Source organism: Lissotriton helveticus, chromosome 4_1 (assembly GCF_964261635.1).
Source record: "Lissotriton helveticus chromosome 4_1, aLisHel1.1, whole genome shotgun sequence".
Classification (NCBI taxonomy): Eukaryota; Metazoa; Chordata; class Amphibia; order Caudata; family Salamandridae; genus Lissotriton; species Lissotriton helveticus.
In genome coordinates this window covers 73,282,231-73,295,191 of record NC_136063.1, presented here as the reverse complement: position 1 = coordinate 73,295,191, position 12,961 = coordinate 73,282,231, and the positions used below count along the sequence as shown (strand labels likewise).

General features: G+C 53.7%; 1 protein-coding gene across 1 annotated transcript in view; it reads left to right on the top strand.

The window, feature by feature from the left end:
• The window catches only part of DGAT1 (diacylglycerol O-acyltransferase 1), a 151,983-nt gene that overhangs the window by 63,867 nt on the left and 75,155 nt on the right, over positions 1–12,961 (top strand). The window contains exon 3 of the mRNA XM_078686451.1: positions 6,058–6,098. Within this exon, the coding sequence (XP_078542577.1) occupies positions 6,058–6,098 (41 nt within the window). The remainder of the gene's footprint in view (positions 1–6,057; positions 6,099–12,961) is intronic.

Genomic DNA, 12,961 nt, shown 5'->3' with positions numbered 1-12,961 from the left:
CATGGGAAAAAAACTGGAAAAATACTTCAGTTTGCAACACACATCAATAAGGACATCGACTGCAATCACAAAAACAAATGTCAAAGAAAGAACAAAGCCAAACTGTAAAGATGATGATTGTAATTGGCCGGCACAAACAAATTAGGGCACAAACTCCAACGTCCGTTCAACATAGGATCATGAGCAAAATTCACCTGACGGAGGAGTATTCTTGGTGGGTAGTGCTTTGGCCGAGTATGGTGGTATTATTTCCTGATTGTGAAGATTATACAAGCCCGGAGGGTTGTACTGTGCAATTCATGGACCACTGGAATGATTTGGTTAAATTTCTTTAAGCCCTGGTTAAGACCTGACTCGGTGTGCACGCGGCCCCACAGGGGTCCCAGGTTGGTGTCTGAAGGCTGTTGGGAAGAGCATTTCTTCCCTCCTGGTGGGAGAGGACTGGTCTTCTAAAGCTGAATTTAGGAAGAAATGGTTTCATTTTCTTAGGAAGTGGATCTGATACCAGGTTGTCATGGTTTTCCTGGTAATTTGTTCGTTGAATGAGAGGTCTGAGCTGAGGTGGATTAAAATGATTTGGCAAAGCTTGGCAGGTGGGTGGTGAAGCCATCTAGACTCATGTCTGAATCGGGCAGGATTGGAAATGCTGGCGACCAACAAGACTTTCTCCTTTATTGGCTTGATGTTTGATGCACATCGGGTTCACATCGATTTTGGGATTAAGACCAGGCTGGTTTTAGGTTTCTGGATGTCGCTGGTGGAGATTTTGGGGTATAGTTGAGTGTGTTCAGTAAATTGATGGATTTTGATGGCAGTGGTGGCCATGGTTATTGACGAGAACAAAGTTGTCAACGGCTTAAAGAGTAGCTTTCTCGTTGGTGCCCGGTGGTCTGATGCTGAATAGATGGTCCTTTGGTAGATGAATGTTCTTGTAGCTGGGTGGTGACGTCTTTTCAATGTTTTTTTTCTTTCTTTCTAAGTAGGATAGGTGGGTGATGGGACAAACATTGGCGATATGTGGGTCTATGTTTTTATCTTCACCATGATGAGAATCTGTCACTGTACTTTAGTCAATACCTTGAAGGCAAAATCCTCTTTTGTGGCAATACATTAAAGGGACTTCGAATATTTGGGCAACTTTAAAGACTGTTTAGTCCAGAGCCCCACTGTTGAGAATATAATAAAGGCAGACACTCTGTGGCCTCTGTTGGTGAGATCCTGTATTGGTTTTATAATATCTTCGTACCCTAAAATCCATTACTGACCTAAAATTCATTGCTGGATTTTCACCACATGCGTGCGGCGCCTTTTTTCGCGCTGTGCGGCTTTTTTTAAAAAGCCGCGTTACATGACGAGCTGAGCTCGTCATCAGCATGCGAGCGGCGCAACTCATGACGAGCTCAGCTCATCATGAGCATGGAAGGGGTTAAGAGGCCTGCGTTTAGGGGGATGTGGAACCTTAAGGACTGCTTAGATGCGGTCAGTGGGCTATTACCTTTCTCTTGCCAAAATGTCAGGACCTAATTAGCATATGCAAGGCAGACATAACTACAGGTTTCCTTTGAGGATTTTTTTTTTATTTTTTATTTTTTTTAAGACCTTTATTTGCATCATTAGGATAAACATATGCAGGCCTACAACCAATCCGGCCGGCCACAAGTCAAAGACGATCAAAAATCAAAATAGGCGACACAAGACCAGTTGGCAGGCAGGCAGGCAAACATAATTAAACATTGCTAGAAATGGGATAAACAGCAATAACGGCCCAATATCAGGATCAATGAGGTCTATTTTATGATAAGGGGACAAGGCTCATGACTGACTCACAAACACGGGATAACCCAGAAACAGGAATACACCCATGCTGAAACGAGAAGAGGGGGGGGGGGTTTGGGGGGGGGAGAGGGAGGATGTAAGGGCACGAGTCGATCGCAGCACAAAATAAACATAAAACACAGTGGAGCATACAAGCGCTACCGAGATCTTATGTCCCCCACCCAATAACCGCTAACAGAGGCGAGGGGAACGGATAAACTATACGAACCGAACCCACTTCTAAAAATACGAGCCTGGGGAAAAAAGGGGGGGGGGGAGGAAAGGGGGATAGAGAAAGGAAAGGGGGAAAAAATATGGGGGGAAACAAAGGGAAGGAAACCAAAAAGGGGGGGGGACAGAAAGGGGGGAAAAAGAAGGAGAAAGAACAAAATAAAGAAATATAAAAGGAGAAACACAATCGTGCAAGATGGGCGCCACCCCGGGCCAGGCAGCTCGCGGCTAGTAGCACAGAAGAAAGTGGAGAGCTGGCAAATAGAAGGGTATGGCAGTCACTACGAAGCATCGAAACCGATAAAAGTGGCATAGCAACAGACCCCAACCCGCTCATGCCTGAGAAGCGAGGACAGAAGCGGCACCGCTAAAAAGGGATAGAAAAGGGCCATAGAACCAAAAGAAAACATCTGAAAGACCCCACCCGTCCCACCCCGCACCCCTGCAGAAGGCTACGGCCTACCCTCCAAACAGCGTGCCTGTCGCCCTAATCCGAAACCCGAAATATAGGGAAAAAAGAAAGTAGAGAAAGAAGACAAAAAGAGAGAGAGGAAACACAAAACAAAAATAAACGTGAGGGAGGATCCAAAGGATATGAGCAAACACATTCGGCCGCGACCCTCCCCCGACCAACGAATGAATAAGCATCAAGTCAATACTACATCTTCACATACAGCAAAAATCACAGGGAGGGAAGGAGGAAGAGAGTGTAACGATTCACTGTGTCAGGGAATAAACACCTCAGTGCAACGTGCTGATAAACCAGCAAACTATCATGTCGTACAACTCACCCCCAACCCTTCCGAACCACGAAACCAACCCAGTAAAGGAGAATGTGGGGCGGACCACCCAGCACAAAATAATCATAATGTTGTCCAGAATCACGGCAGTGACATAAATCAGGGAGAGCCTTCGTACGGAGGGAACACAAAAAGTCAATAAAGCAAGTCAATTGTAGTAGCAACGACAGGGCAAGCAAAGGCAAGCCGGAGTCCAGATGCGTAATTCGACAATACAAAGGTACCCCTCCAGGACAAAAGTTCGAATCCAACGAAGCAGGATCAAACTGCGGCCCACCACAAGTCCCAGGCACCCGGGAAGGAGCAAATCTCCGCGGCGTGTGGAAGTCCTCAAAATCCAGGCGGTGAGGAGGCGGAGGGTCAAAAGTCACCGGTCCATCAATCGGCCGAGGAAGAACAATAGCAACTCCTGGCGCAGCTGAGGGGGGCGAAGCAATGGCGGCATCAGGACGATAGGGGTGCATGGAAGAGCGGCGGCCCAAAATGGCGGCGAGCCGCATGGGGTCGGCAGAGGCACCGGGGGCCAAGACAGCGTACAAAGACATCAAGGCGTCCAGAACATCTCCGGGCGCGGGCGCTCGAGTACACCCCCAGGCCTCCGCACAATCCGGCCGGTAAGGAGCGCCGATGCAGAGCGGAGCATCCCCCGCATTGTCGGTAGCCATCTTGTGAGTTTCGCCGCCCCACACTCCACCGTGGGCCCCCAAACAGTTCCCAAATGGAGGACTTTACAGACCTCCAGAGGCTCCCAACAACGGCCCCACCGGCACAGGACGGGCGAACGCCCGATGGGGGGGTCCCCTCCGAACAGTGGCAGGCCCCACAGGCGAGAGCCAGGCGCGGGGTTCAGGGCCGCCGGACAGGACAAAGGCGAAGGGACCCCTTCACACGGTCAGCCCCCAACACATCTCGTCCCCCTCCAGCCGCACGGCTCAGTCGTCGGGGCCGGTTCAGGATCTCCGGGGCACACGCATAATGGTTCCCACCAGTGGCTCACTTTCGCGGCCGGGGCCGGCAATCCCTTCTCCGCCGGTCGGGTCCCGCAGGCGAGGTCCCGGTCTCAGGTGCCCGGAGGCCTCAATTTCACCGAGGGCACAGCTGCGGACCCACAGCACACAGGAACCTCCGGACCAGACGGTGAGTAAGAGTGGATCTTTAAATTTCGAATTCTGTATGGAAGTATCGCAGCAGTGCAGGATATATTGCAGGATAGTCGAGGTTAGCCGGAGGGCCGACGGAGCCGAGCTAAAAGGCGGCCATTCCGTCCTCGAGCTAGGCTCCTCCCCCACTTTGAGGATTTTTTAATGATATTTCTTGGCAAATTGAATGAGCACGAATAAGCAATCCTGTTTGATTTGTTCCGACAAATGGGAGATGACCAGCAGGCCATCTACAAAATGAATAAGGCTAGAGCCTCCAGGGATGATGAGGGAATCAAATCTTTTCTTGAACTTTGCAGAAAATGGGGTAGTTCTTGCCTAGCTTTTGTGGGTCTATGCAATTGGTGGAAAGTATCACCGCTCAAGGAACCTGGCTGCGGAGACTTTAGAAGCCCCAGCATGGTACACTGTCACTGGGTGCAAGCTTCAGACTGAAGGGGTCTGGCTATGGAGGGTTTAGTACCACCTGTCTGGACACAAGGGGCCGCCCTAAGGAGGAGCTAGTATTGCCACCCGGTAGAAAACTATGGCGTAAAAGCTTGAGACTGTAGGGGTCTAGTTGCAGGGAGGCTAGTACAGCTCGCCAAGTACACTAGCATCGGATGAAACCCAGCTGCACGCGTGCCAGTATTGCCCACACCCATACACCAACACTTGATCCAAGCTTCAAGACTCCATTGGCCCTGTCGTTGCCAGTACCACCTGGTACATGTCCACGTTTCACGAACTCGAGGGGCCTGGCTGCAGAGGTACTAGTGTTACCTGGTTGGTACACCAGCACCTGCTACAAGCTTCACGGCTTCAGCAGGCTACGGCGGGGCTACGACTTCACACCACCGGGTACAAGCGTCCTGGATAAAGGGGCCGAGCTGCAGAGGGGTTTGTACCACCCACCATGTACTCCACCACTGGTTACAAGCATCTCTGACCCCAGGGGTCTGACGGTGGAGAGTATAGCTTCACCCACTGCTACACCACCACGGGGTGCAAGCTTCATGGACTCATTGAAATGTCATTAGTGATAGCTTCAATGATGCCATATAACATGTCATGAGTGATGTAATTTGTGAGGCCATGAGCAGTGCATGACTGGTATACAAGTTATGGTTTGTTTACTAAACCATGAACGGCTAATTTCATGTTTTTTTTCTAATTTATTTTGTAACCATAACGTGTGTGTGTGTGTGTTTGTGTTTCTCTCCCCTGTGAATTTCAAAGGCCTATGGAATATAGATTTTGGTGTTCTCAGCAAACTTAAGTATAACTTCAGTGTAGCATATATGTATGTTCTGCAAGCAAATTGCATTATCCATTGTTGACCCTTCATTGGTACTCAAACACTTAAATAATCACATCTGTGTGACGATATCCAGGTACTTTTACATCTTTTGTTAAAAATGTAATTGTGTTGTGCTGGCCTTTCTGCGGACTATATTGAACATTTTAATGACCGTAATTACAATGACTGAGCACATCATGCTGACTGTGGATAACTTTCTTGAATCCTTTGTGAATGAACAAAGTAAAATGAAGATGGGCAGTAACACTGCTCTGGTCAGATGGTCGGATGCTCCTCTGGTTCTGGCTAGGCCTGGGCGGTAAATTCCATCCCGTTTGCAGAATTTGGGTAATTTCGTGTTCCGCGGAGAACGCGGAATTGCCAAAAATTCCACGTTCCGCGTTTTCGCGGAATTTTTTGCTTGTTCGCACTTTCAAAATGCGTGTTTGCGAGAGATTTCTCCCCGAGCACACAAACAGCGTTCGCGAACAGGAAAAAAGCATCACGAACACGCGGAGCAAGCAATTCCGCATGTTCGCGGAACTTTTGCGTGAGATTTTTTACCGTTTCACGGAGCTTTGCGTAATGCAGCTACAAAAATTCCGCCCACCCCTAGTTCTGGCAGTAGTTTTGTAGTCTTTGGATTCTTCTTTAATTTGATTGGCTCTCCCGAGGCCACAGCAGGGGTGAGGATGGGGTGGTCTGTCTCTGGTGGATTTGTGTGTCATCTGCTTGTAATGCAATCTAAGCACACATTTTGTCTTCTTTTTAGATCTTGGGCAACGCACGGTTATGTCTAGAAAACCTCATCAAGTAAGTTGGAATGACTGCTGCTTGATGTGCTCATAGACTGTAATTCTATATGTGATCTGTCTGCAGCTTTCTAAATTGTTGTTGGTACTTTTCACAGCGGCATGGAAGGTTCTGTTGGTAAAGCACTGTCCAATGTCACACAGTCATAAGATGTTTGTAAGCCTGGCCTGAGAACAGCGCATGTGCTGTGGCTTGCAAGATCTTTTGTTTTCTACACAGTGGACGTATGGTCCACCCATTGGTGGGCTTCATTGTCACTCTCATTGCATGCTTCTTATCTGTCAACTGATTAAGGCTTCTTTCCTCTTATGTGTTTGTCCCATCCCTTGGAGCATGGACACATTACTTGTGCCCTTCCACTGCTCTTTTTATTATGTTACTTTTTTCTTTGTGTTTAAGCATCTACCAGAGGGCTTTTTTCAGCTTATTCCCGCGTGTACTGCTCCCACCCTCCCTTGTCAGTGTTGCTCGCCCCCCATCGGCTGTCCGTGTTGCTCGCCCCCCATCGGCTGTCCGTGTTGCTTGCCCCCCATCGGCTGTCCGTGTTGCTTGCCCCCCATCGGCTGTCTGTGTTGCTTGCCCCCCATCGGCTGTCCGTGTTGCTTGCCCCCATCGGCTGTCCGTGTTGCTTGCCCCCCATCGGCTGTCCGTGTTGCTTGCCCCCCATCGGCTGTCCGTGTTGCTTGCCCCCCATCGGCTGTCCGTGTTGCTTGCCCCCCATCGGCTGTCCGTGTTGCTTGCCCCCCATCGGCTGTCCGTGTTGCTTGCCCCCCATCGGCTGTCCGTGTTGCTTGCCCCCCATCGGCTGTCCGTGTTGCTTGCCCCCCATCGGCTGTCCGTGTTGCTTGCCCCCCCATCGGCTGTCCGTGTTGCTTGCCCCCCCATCGGCTGTCCGTGTTGCTTGCCCCCCCATCGGCTGTCCGTGTTGCTTGCCCCCCCATCGGCTGTCCGTGTTGCTTGCCCCCCCATCGGCTGTCCGTGTTGCTTGCCCCCCCATCGGCTGTCCGTGTTGCTTGCCCCACCATCGGCTGTCCGTGTTGCTTGCCCCACCATCGGCTGTCCGTGTTGCTTGCCCCACCATCGGCTGTCCGTGTTGCTTGCCCCACCATCGGCTGTCCGTGTTGCTTGCCCCACCATCGGCTGTCCGTGTTGCTTGCCCCACCATCGGCTGTCCGTGTTGCTTGCCCCACCATCGGCTGTCCGTGTTGCTTGCCCCACCATCGGCTGTCCGTGTTGCTTGCCCCCCATCGGCTGTCCGTGTTGCTTGCCCCCCATCGGATGTCCGGAAACCAGCGATTGATGACTGGACACCCCTCACCACCGAAGACACACTGAAGATAATGAAGTCAATCCACTCAGGGGCCCCCATGGACCCCTGCCCCCACCACATCTTCAACAGAGCCGCCAACACCATCGCACCCATCCTCCGCCAAACCATCAACCGCTCCCTGGCGACCGCCTCATTCCCCGACGACTGGAAACACGCCGAGGTCAACCCCCTCCTAAAGAAACCCTCAGCGGACCCCACCGACCTCAAAAACTACAGACCCATCTCCCTGCTCCCGTTCCCAGCGAAAGTCATCGAGAAAGCCATCAACAGCCAACTCGCCACATTCATTGAAGAAAACAACATCCTCTACTCCTCCCAATCCGGCTTCAGAAAAAACCACAGTACGGAAACCGCCCTCCTCGCCGCAACAGACGACATCCGCACCTTACTGGACAAAGGAGAAACAGTAGCCCTCATCCTCCTCAACCTATCAGCGGCGTTCGACACAGTCTCCCACCGCACCCTAATACGCAGACTCTACGATGCAGGAATCCAGGACAAGGCCCTCGACTGGATCTGCTCCTTCCTCTCCAGCAGGACGCAGCGGGTCAGACTCCCCCCTTTCCTCTCGGACCCCACACCTATCACCTGCGGAGTCCCCCAGGGCTCCTCCCTCAGCCCGATGCTCTTCAACATCTACATGGCTCCACTTGCCCCCATCGTCAGAACCTACGGACTCAACATCGTGTCATATGCAGACGACACCCAGCTCATCCTCTCCCTATCCAACGAGCCCAACACCGCCAGACGCAACTTTCGAGGAGGCATGGAAGCCGTCGCCAAATGGATGAAAAACAGCTGCCTACAACTAAACACCAACAAAACAGAAGTACTCATCATGGGCCCAAACCCCGACGCCTGGAGTGACACCTGGTGGCCCACCGCCCTCGGAAACCCTCCAACCCCCACAGACCACGCACGCAACCTGGGAATCATCCTGGACTCCGAGCTCAAAATGGACGGCCAGATCAACTCTGTCTCATCCTCCTGCTTCCACACCCTCCGCCTCCTTCGTAAGACCTTCAAATGGATCCCCCTCGAACACCGAAAGACAGTCACTCACGCCCTGGTCACCAGCAGACTCGACTACGGCAACGCACTCTACGCCGGAATAAACAAAAACCTCATCTGCAAGCTACAGAACATCCAGAACGCCGCCGCAAGACTGGTCCTCAACCTGCCAAAACACTGCCACATCTCCCAGCACCTGCGCACACTCCACTGGCTCCCCGTCGAGGCGAGAATCACCTTTAAGATGCTCACCCACGCACACAAGGCCCTCCACGGCACCCGACCAGCATACCTGAACAGCCGACTCAAATTCCACGCACCCCAAAGGACCCTACGATCAGCCCAGCTTTCCTACGCTGTGGTCCCCCGCACCAGAAAGACCAGATCGGGAGGCCGCTCCTTCTCCTTCCTCGCGGCCAAAGCATGGAACGCCCTTCCGCTCCACCTCAGACAGACAACATCGCTCCCCATCTTCACAAGAAACCTCAAAACATGGCTCTTCGACAGACCCCCTCCTTGATGGAATGGAACCTGCACCCCCCCAACCCCCCCCCACCCCTAGCGCCTTGAGACCCTTACGGGTGAGTAGTCGCGCTTTAACAAACTCCTGATTGATTGATTGATTGTTGCTTGCCCCCCCGTCTGCCGTCCGTGTTGCTTGCCCCCCCGTCTGCCGTCCGTGTTGCTTGCCCCCCCGTCTGCCGTCCGTGTTGCTTGCCCCCCCGTCTGCCGTCCGTGTTGCTTGCCCCCCGTCTGCCGTCCGTGTTGCTTGCCCCCCGTCTGCCGTCCGTGTTGCTTGCCCCCCCGTCTGCCGTCAGTGTTGCTTCCCCCCCCCGTCTGCCGTCCGTGTTGCTTCCCCCCCCCGTCTGCCGTCCGTGTTGCTTCCCCCCCCCCGTCTGCCGTCCGTGTTGCTTGCCCCCCGTCTGCCGTCCGTGTTGCTTGCCCCCCGTCTGCCGTCCGTGTTGCTTGCCCCCCCGTCTGCCGTCCGTGTTGCTTGCCCTCCATCTGCCGTCCGTGTTGCTTGCCCTCCGTGTTGCTGTCCGTGTTGCTTGCCCTCCGTGTTGCTTGCCCCCCATCTGCCGTCTGTGTTGCTTGCCCCCCATCTGCCGTCGGTGTTGCTTGCCCCCCCATCTGCCGTCGGTGTCGCTTGCCCCCCATCTGCCGTCGGTGTCGCTTGCCCCCCATCTGCCGTCGGTGTTGCTTGCCCCCCATCTGCCGTCGGTGTTGCTTGCCCCCCATCTGCCGTCGGTGTTGCTTGCTCTCCATCTGCCGTCGGTGTTGCTTGCCCCCCATCTGCCGTCGGTGTTGCTTGCCCCCCATCTGCCGTCGGTGTTGCTTGCCCCCCATCTGCCGTCGGTGTTGCTTGCCCCCCATCTGCCGTCGGTGTGGCTTGCCCCCCATCTGCCGTCGGTGTGGCTTGCCCCCCATCTGCCGTCGGTGTGGCTTGCCCCCCATCTGCCGTCGGTGTTGCTTGCCCCCCATCTGCCGTCGGTGTTGCTTGCCCTCCATCTGCCGTCCGTGTTGCTTGCCCTCCGTGTTGCTGTCCGTGTTGCTTGCCCTCCGTGTTGCTTGCCCCCCATCTGCCGTCTGTGTTGCTTGCCCCCCATCTGCCGTCGGTGTTGCTTGCCCCCCCATCTGCCGTCGGTGTCGCTTGCCCCCCATCTGCCGTCGGTGTCGCTTGCCCCCCATCTGCCGTCGGTGTCGCTTGCCCCCCATCTGCCGTCGGTGTTGCTTGCCCCCCATCTGCCGTCGGTGTTGCTTGCCCCCCATCTGCCGTCGGTGTTGCTTGCTCTCCATCTGCCGTCGGTGTTGCTTGCCCCCCATCTGCCGTCGGTGTTGCTTGCCCCCCATCTGCCGTCGGTGTTGCTTGCCCCCCATCTGCCGTCGGTGTTGCTTGCCCCCCATCTGCCGTCGGTGTTGCTTGCCCCCCATCTGCCGTCGGTGTTGCTTGCCCCCCATCTGCCGTCGGTGTGGCTTGCCCCCCATCTGCCGTCGGTGTTGCTTGCCCCCCATCTGCCGTCGGTGTTGCTTGCCCCCCATCTGCCGTCGGTGTTGCTTGCCTCCCATCTGCCGTCGGTGTTGCTTGCCCCCCGTCTGCCGTCGGTGTTGCTTGCCCCCCGTCTGCCGTCGGTGTTGCTTGCCCCCCGTCTGCCGTCGGTGTTGCTTGCCCCCCGTCTGCCGTCTGTGTTGCTTGCCCCCCGTCTGCCGTCTGTGTTGCTTGCCCCCCGTCTGCCGTCTGTGTTGCTTGCCCCCCGTCTGTGTTGCTTGCCCCCCGTCTGCCGTCTGTGTTGCTTGCCCCCGTCTGCCGTCTGTGTTGCTTGCCCCCCGTCTGCTGTCTGTGTTGCTTGCCCCCCGTCTGCCGTCGGTGTTGCTTGCCCCCCGTCTGCCGTCGGTGTTGCTTGCCCCCCGTCTGCCGTCCGTGTTGTCGCTAGCCTCCCTCCCTTTCCAGCTATGAACACAAAAATGCACTATTAACTGGCTAGCTTTCCCTTTTCCTTCCCCCACACCCACCACCACTGTTGCCCCCCCCCCCACGCCTTCCCTCCCTGGTGTGACACAGCTAGCACTGTCTGCATCATACCACTTTGTTTCTTATTTCAGCCATGTTTCTTAGCAGCCGGGCCTGTACAACATGGCTAAAAACATTGACAAGTGTGATACCTGGCGTAGGTGAAATCTGTTAGCGTTGCCAGTGCTTGTTGTTCAGCTAAGTCCCTTGCAAAAATCATTTTTCTGCACTTTGTTCTTAAAGCACAGAAAACGATAACCAATTTTAGCATTGACCAGTATTTATGTGTGCGTTTCTTTCATATGTCCTGGTCTTGTACCACACTTGGAGTGAGTGTAAGGGAGCCCCTTACCCTTCCTATGGCTCTTTTGCCACAGTTTGCATAAAGTGACTACATGTGCATGAATAAACAGTAAGCACTTTTATTTTAAAGGACTGTGAGCTGCACCTACATGTGTGCCTCCCAGCTCACCAAAGGAAGTCCTTTACAGGAAGCAATGCTTTGACAACACTACATAACAGCTTAGTCAAATGTATGGTGAGACCGCTCCAGATAGAAAAACATTTTCCCTGTAAAAATATTTTTCTTTAATGTATACTCCTGTCCTTCCTCTTGTCCAGTCTCCAATCTGGGATACCTTGCTACTTGACAGCAGGACAGGAATGCTGCCCATATAACTATTTAAAAGATTTGCACACGAGCACCATGCATGGAATAGCCCCTTGCTGTGAAATATGCTCCAAAATGACCATTTACCTTACACTACTACCTATTCTTGGAACTTTCAATCTTTTTGAAACTCTTTTGCTGTCAGTCCACCTCCATCTTCTGGCTCCCCTCAGATTGCTTCTAACTGTCTTGCTTGAGGATGTGAGTTTATCAACCCTTTGCAGCAGTTCACTATTGTCACCTCCATCTCCTGTTTGAGAAACTGACCTCAAGTTCATGTCTGTGCTACATGTGCTGGAGAACCCGCCCGCCTTGAATGCACATTAGTCTGTGCAGTGATCCCACCTGCCCTGAGTTTCATCGGAGACGAGAGTTGGGAGATGATTATGGGGGTCTCGCTACCAGAGCGGTGTCGAGTACCCTTTCTGTTGGTGAGGTAGCACAGCAGAACAACTCCCAACCTGCAGACACAGTCTTTCGTAGGAGGGTGTTAGACCTGTCAGCCCTAGGGTGGTCTTTCCCTATTTTTTTCGCCCTTGCCTCATTTTTTCCCACCTTCTTTTTGTTGGCCTTAGGTCTCTGGGCACCTTCCCATTACTAATCAATGCTAAGGTGCAGGTGCTCTCTTCCCCCAACATGGCTGCCACTGACCCCTGCTACTGCGGCGTGGTCTTTTCAGGCGCACTCTAGTTACCAGGAGCTGGCTGGAACCCCTAAACATTGTAGCAATACCAGCCTGCCTTACCTGCCCATAGCTAGACTAGGGAAGCTCCTGGAACCTTCCGGAATGAGGGGGTGGTCACCAACTGCCAACTGCCACTATAAAAGTAAAGGGAGGTAAACTTTCTAGTCAGTTGGGGCATCACTGACCTGGGGGACCCTACGCAGGAGACTTAGGCGGTAGGGCCTAGTCAGGAACCTATACCACTGGGGGTGACAGGGTTTAGGCGCTGCCCACCAAGCTGAGTAAGGAACACTGAACTAGCCCACTGATCTGGCCCGGCGGGAGGGGAACCCAGGGACCACCTGAAGTGACCTGCTGAGGAAAGCCTTCAACTCAACCCCCCCCCCCCCCCACCCCCCTCCTCAAGAAACCAAGAGACTGTAACCTCTCAAGGGCGCTGGAACCATCAAGCGCCAGGAACAAATCTAACTGCCAGGACTACTGAGGATTAAACAGGTACCGGACTGTGTCCCTTCTGCGCCCCTCATCTGGGCCTGCGCGGACCTGCCTAACCCCCCTTTGCTGTCCTACATCCTCTTCCATGTGGTGCTGCTTGCCCTGCCTACCCAGCGCCCCTCTACTGTGCCCCTTTGAAAGAGCTGTGATCTGCCTCCAAGCG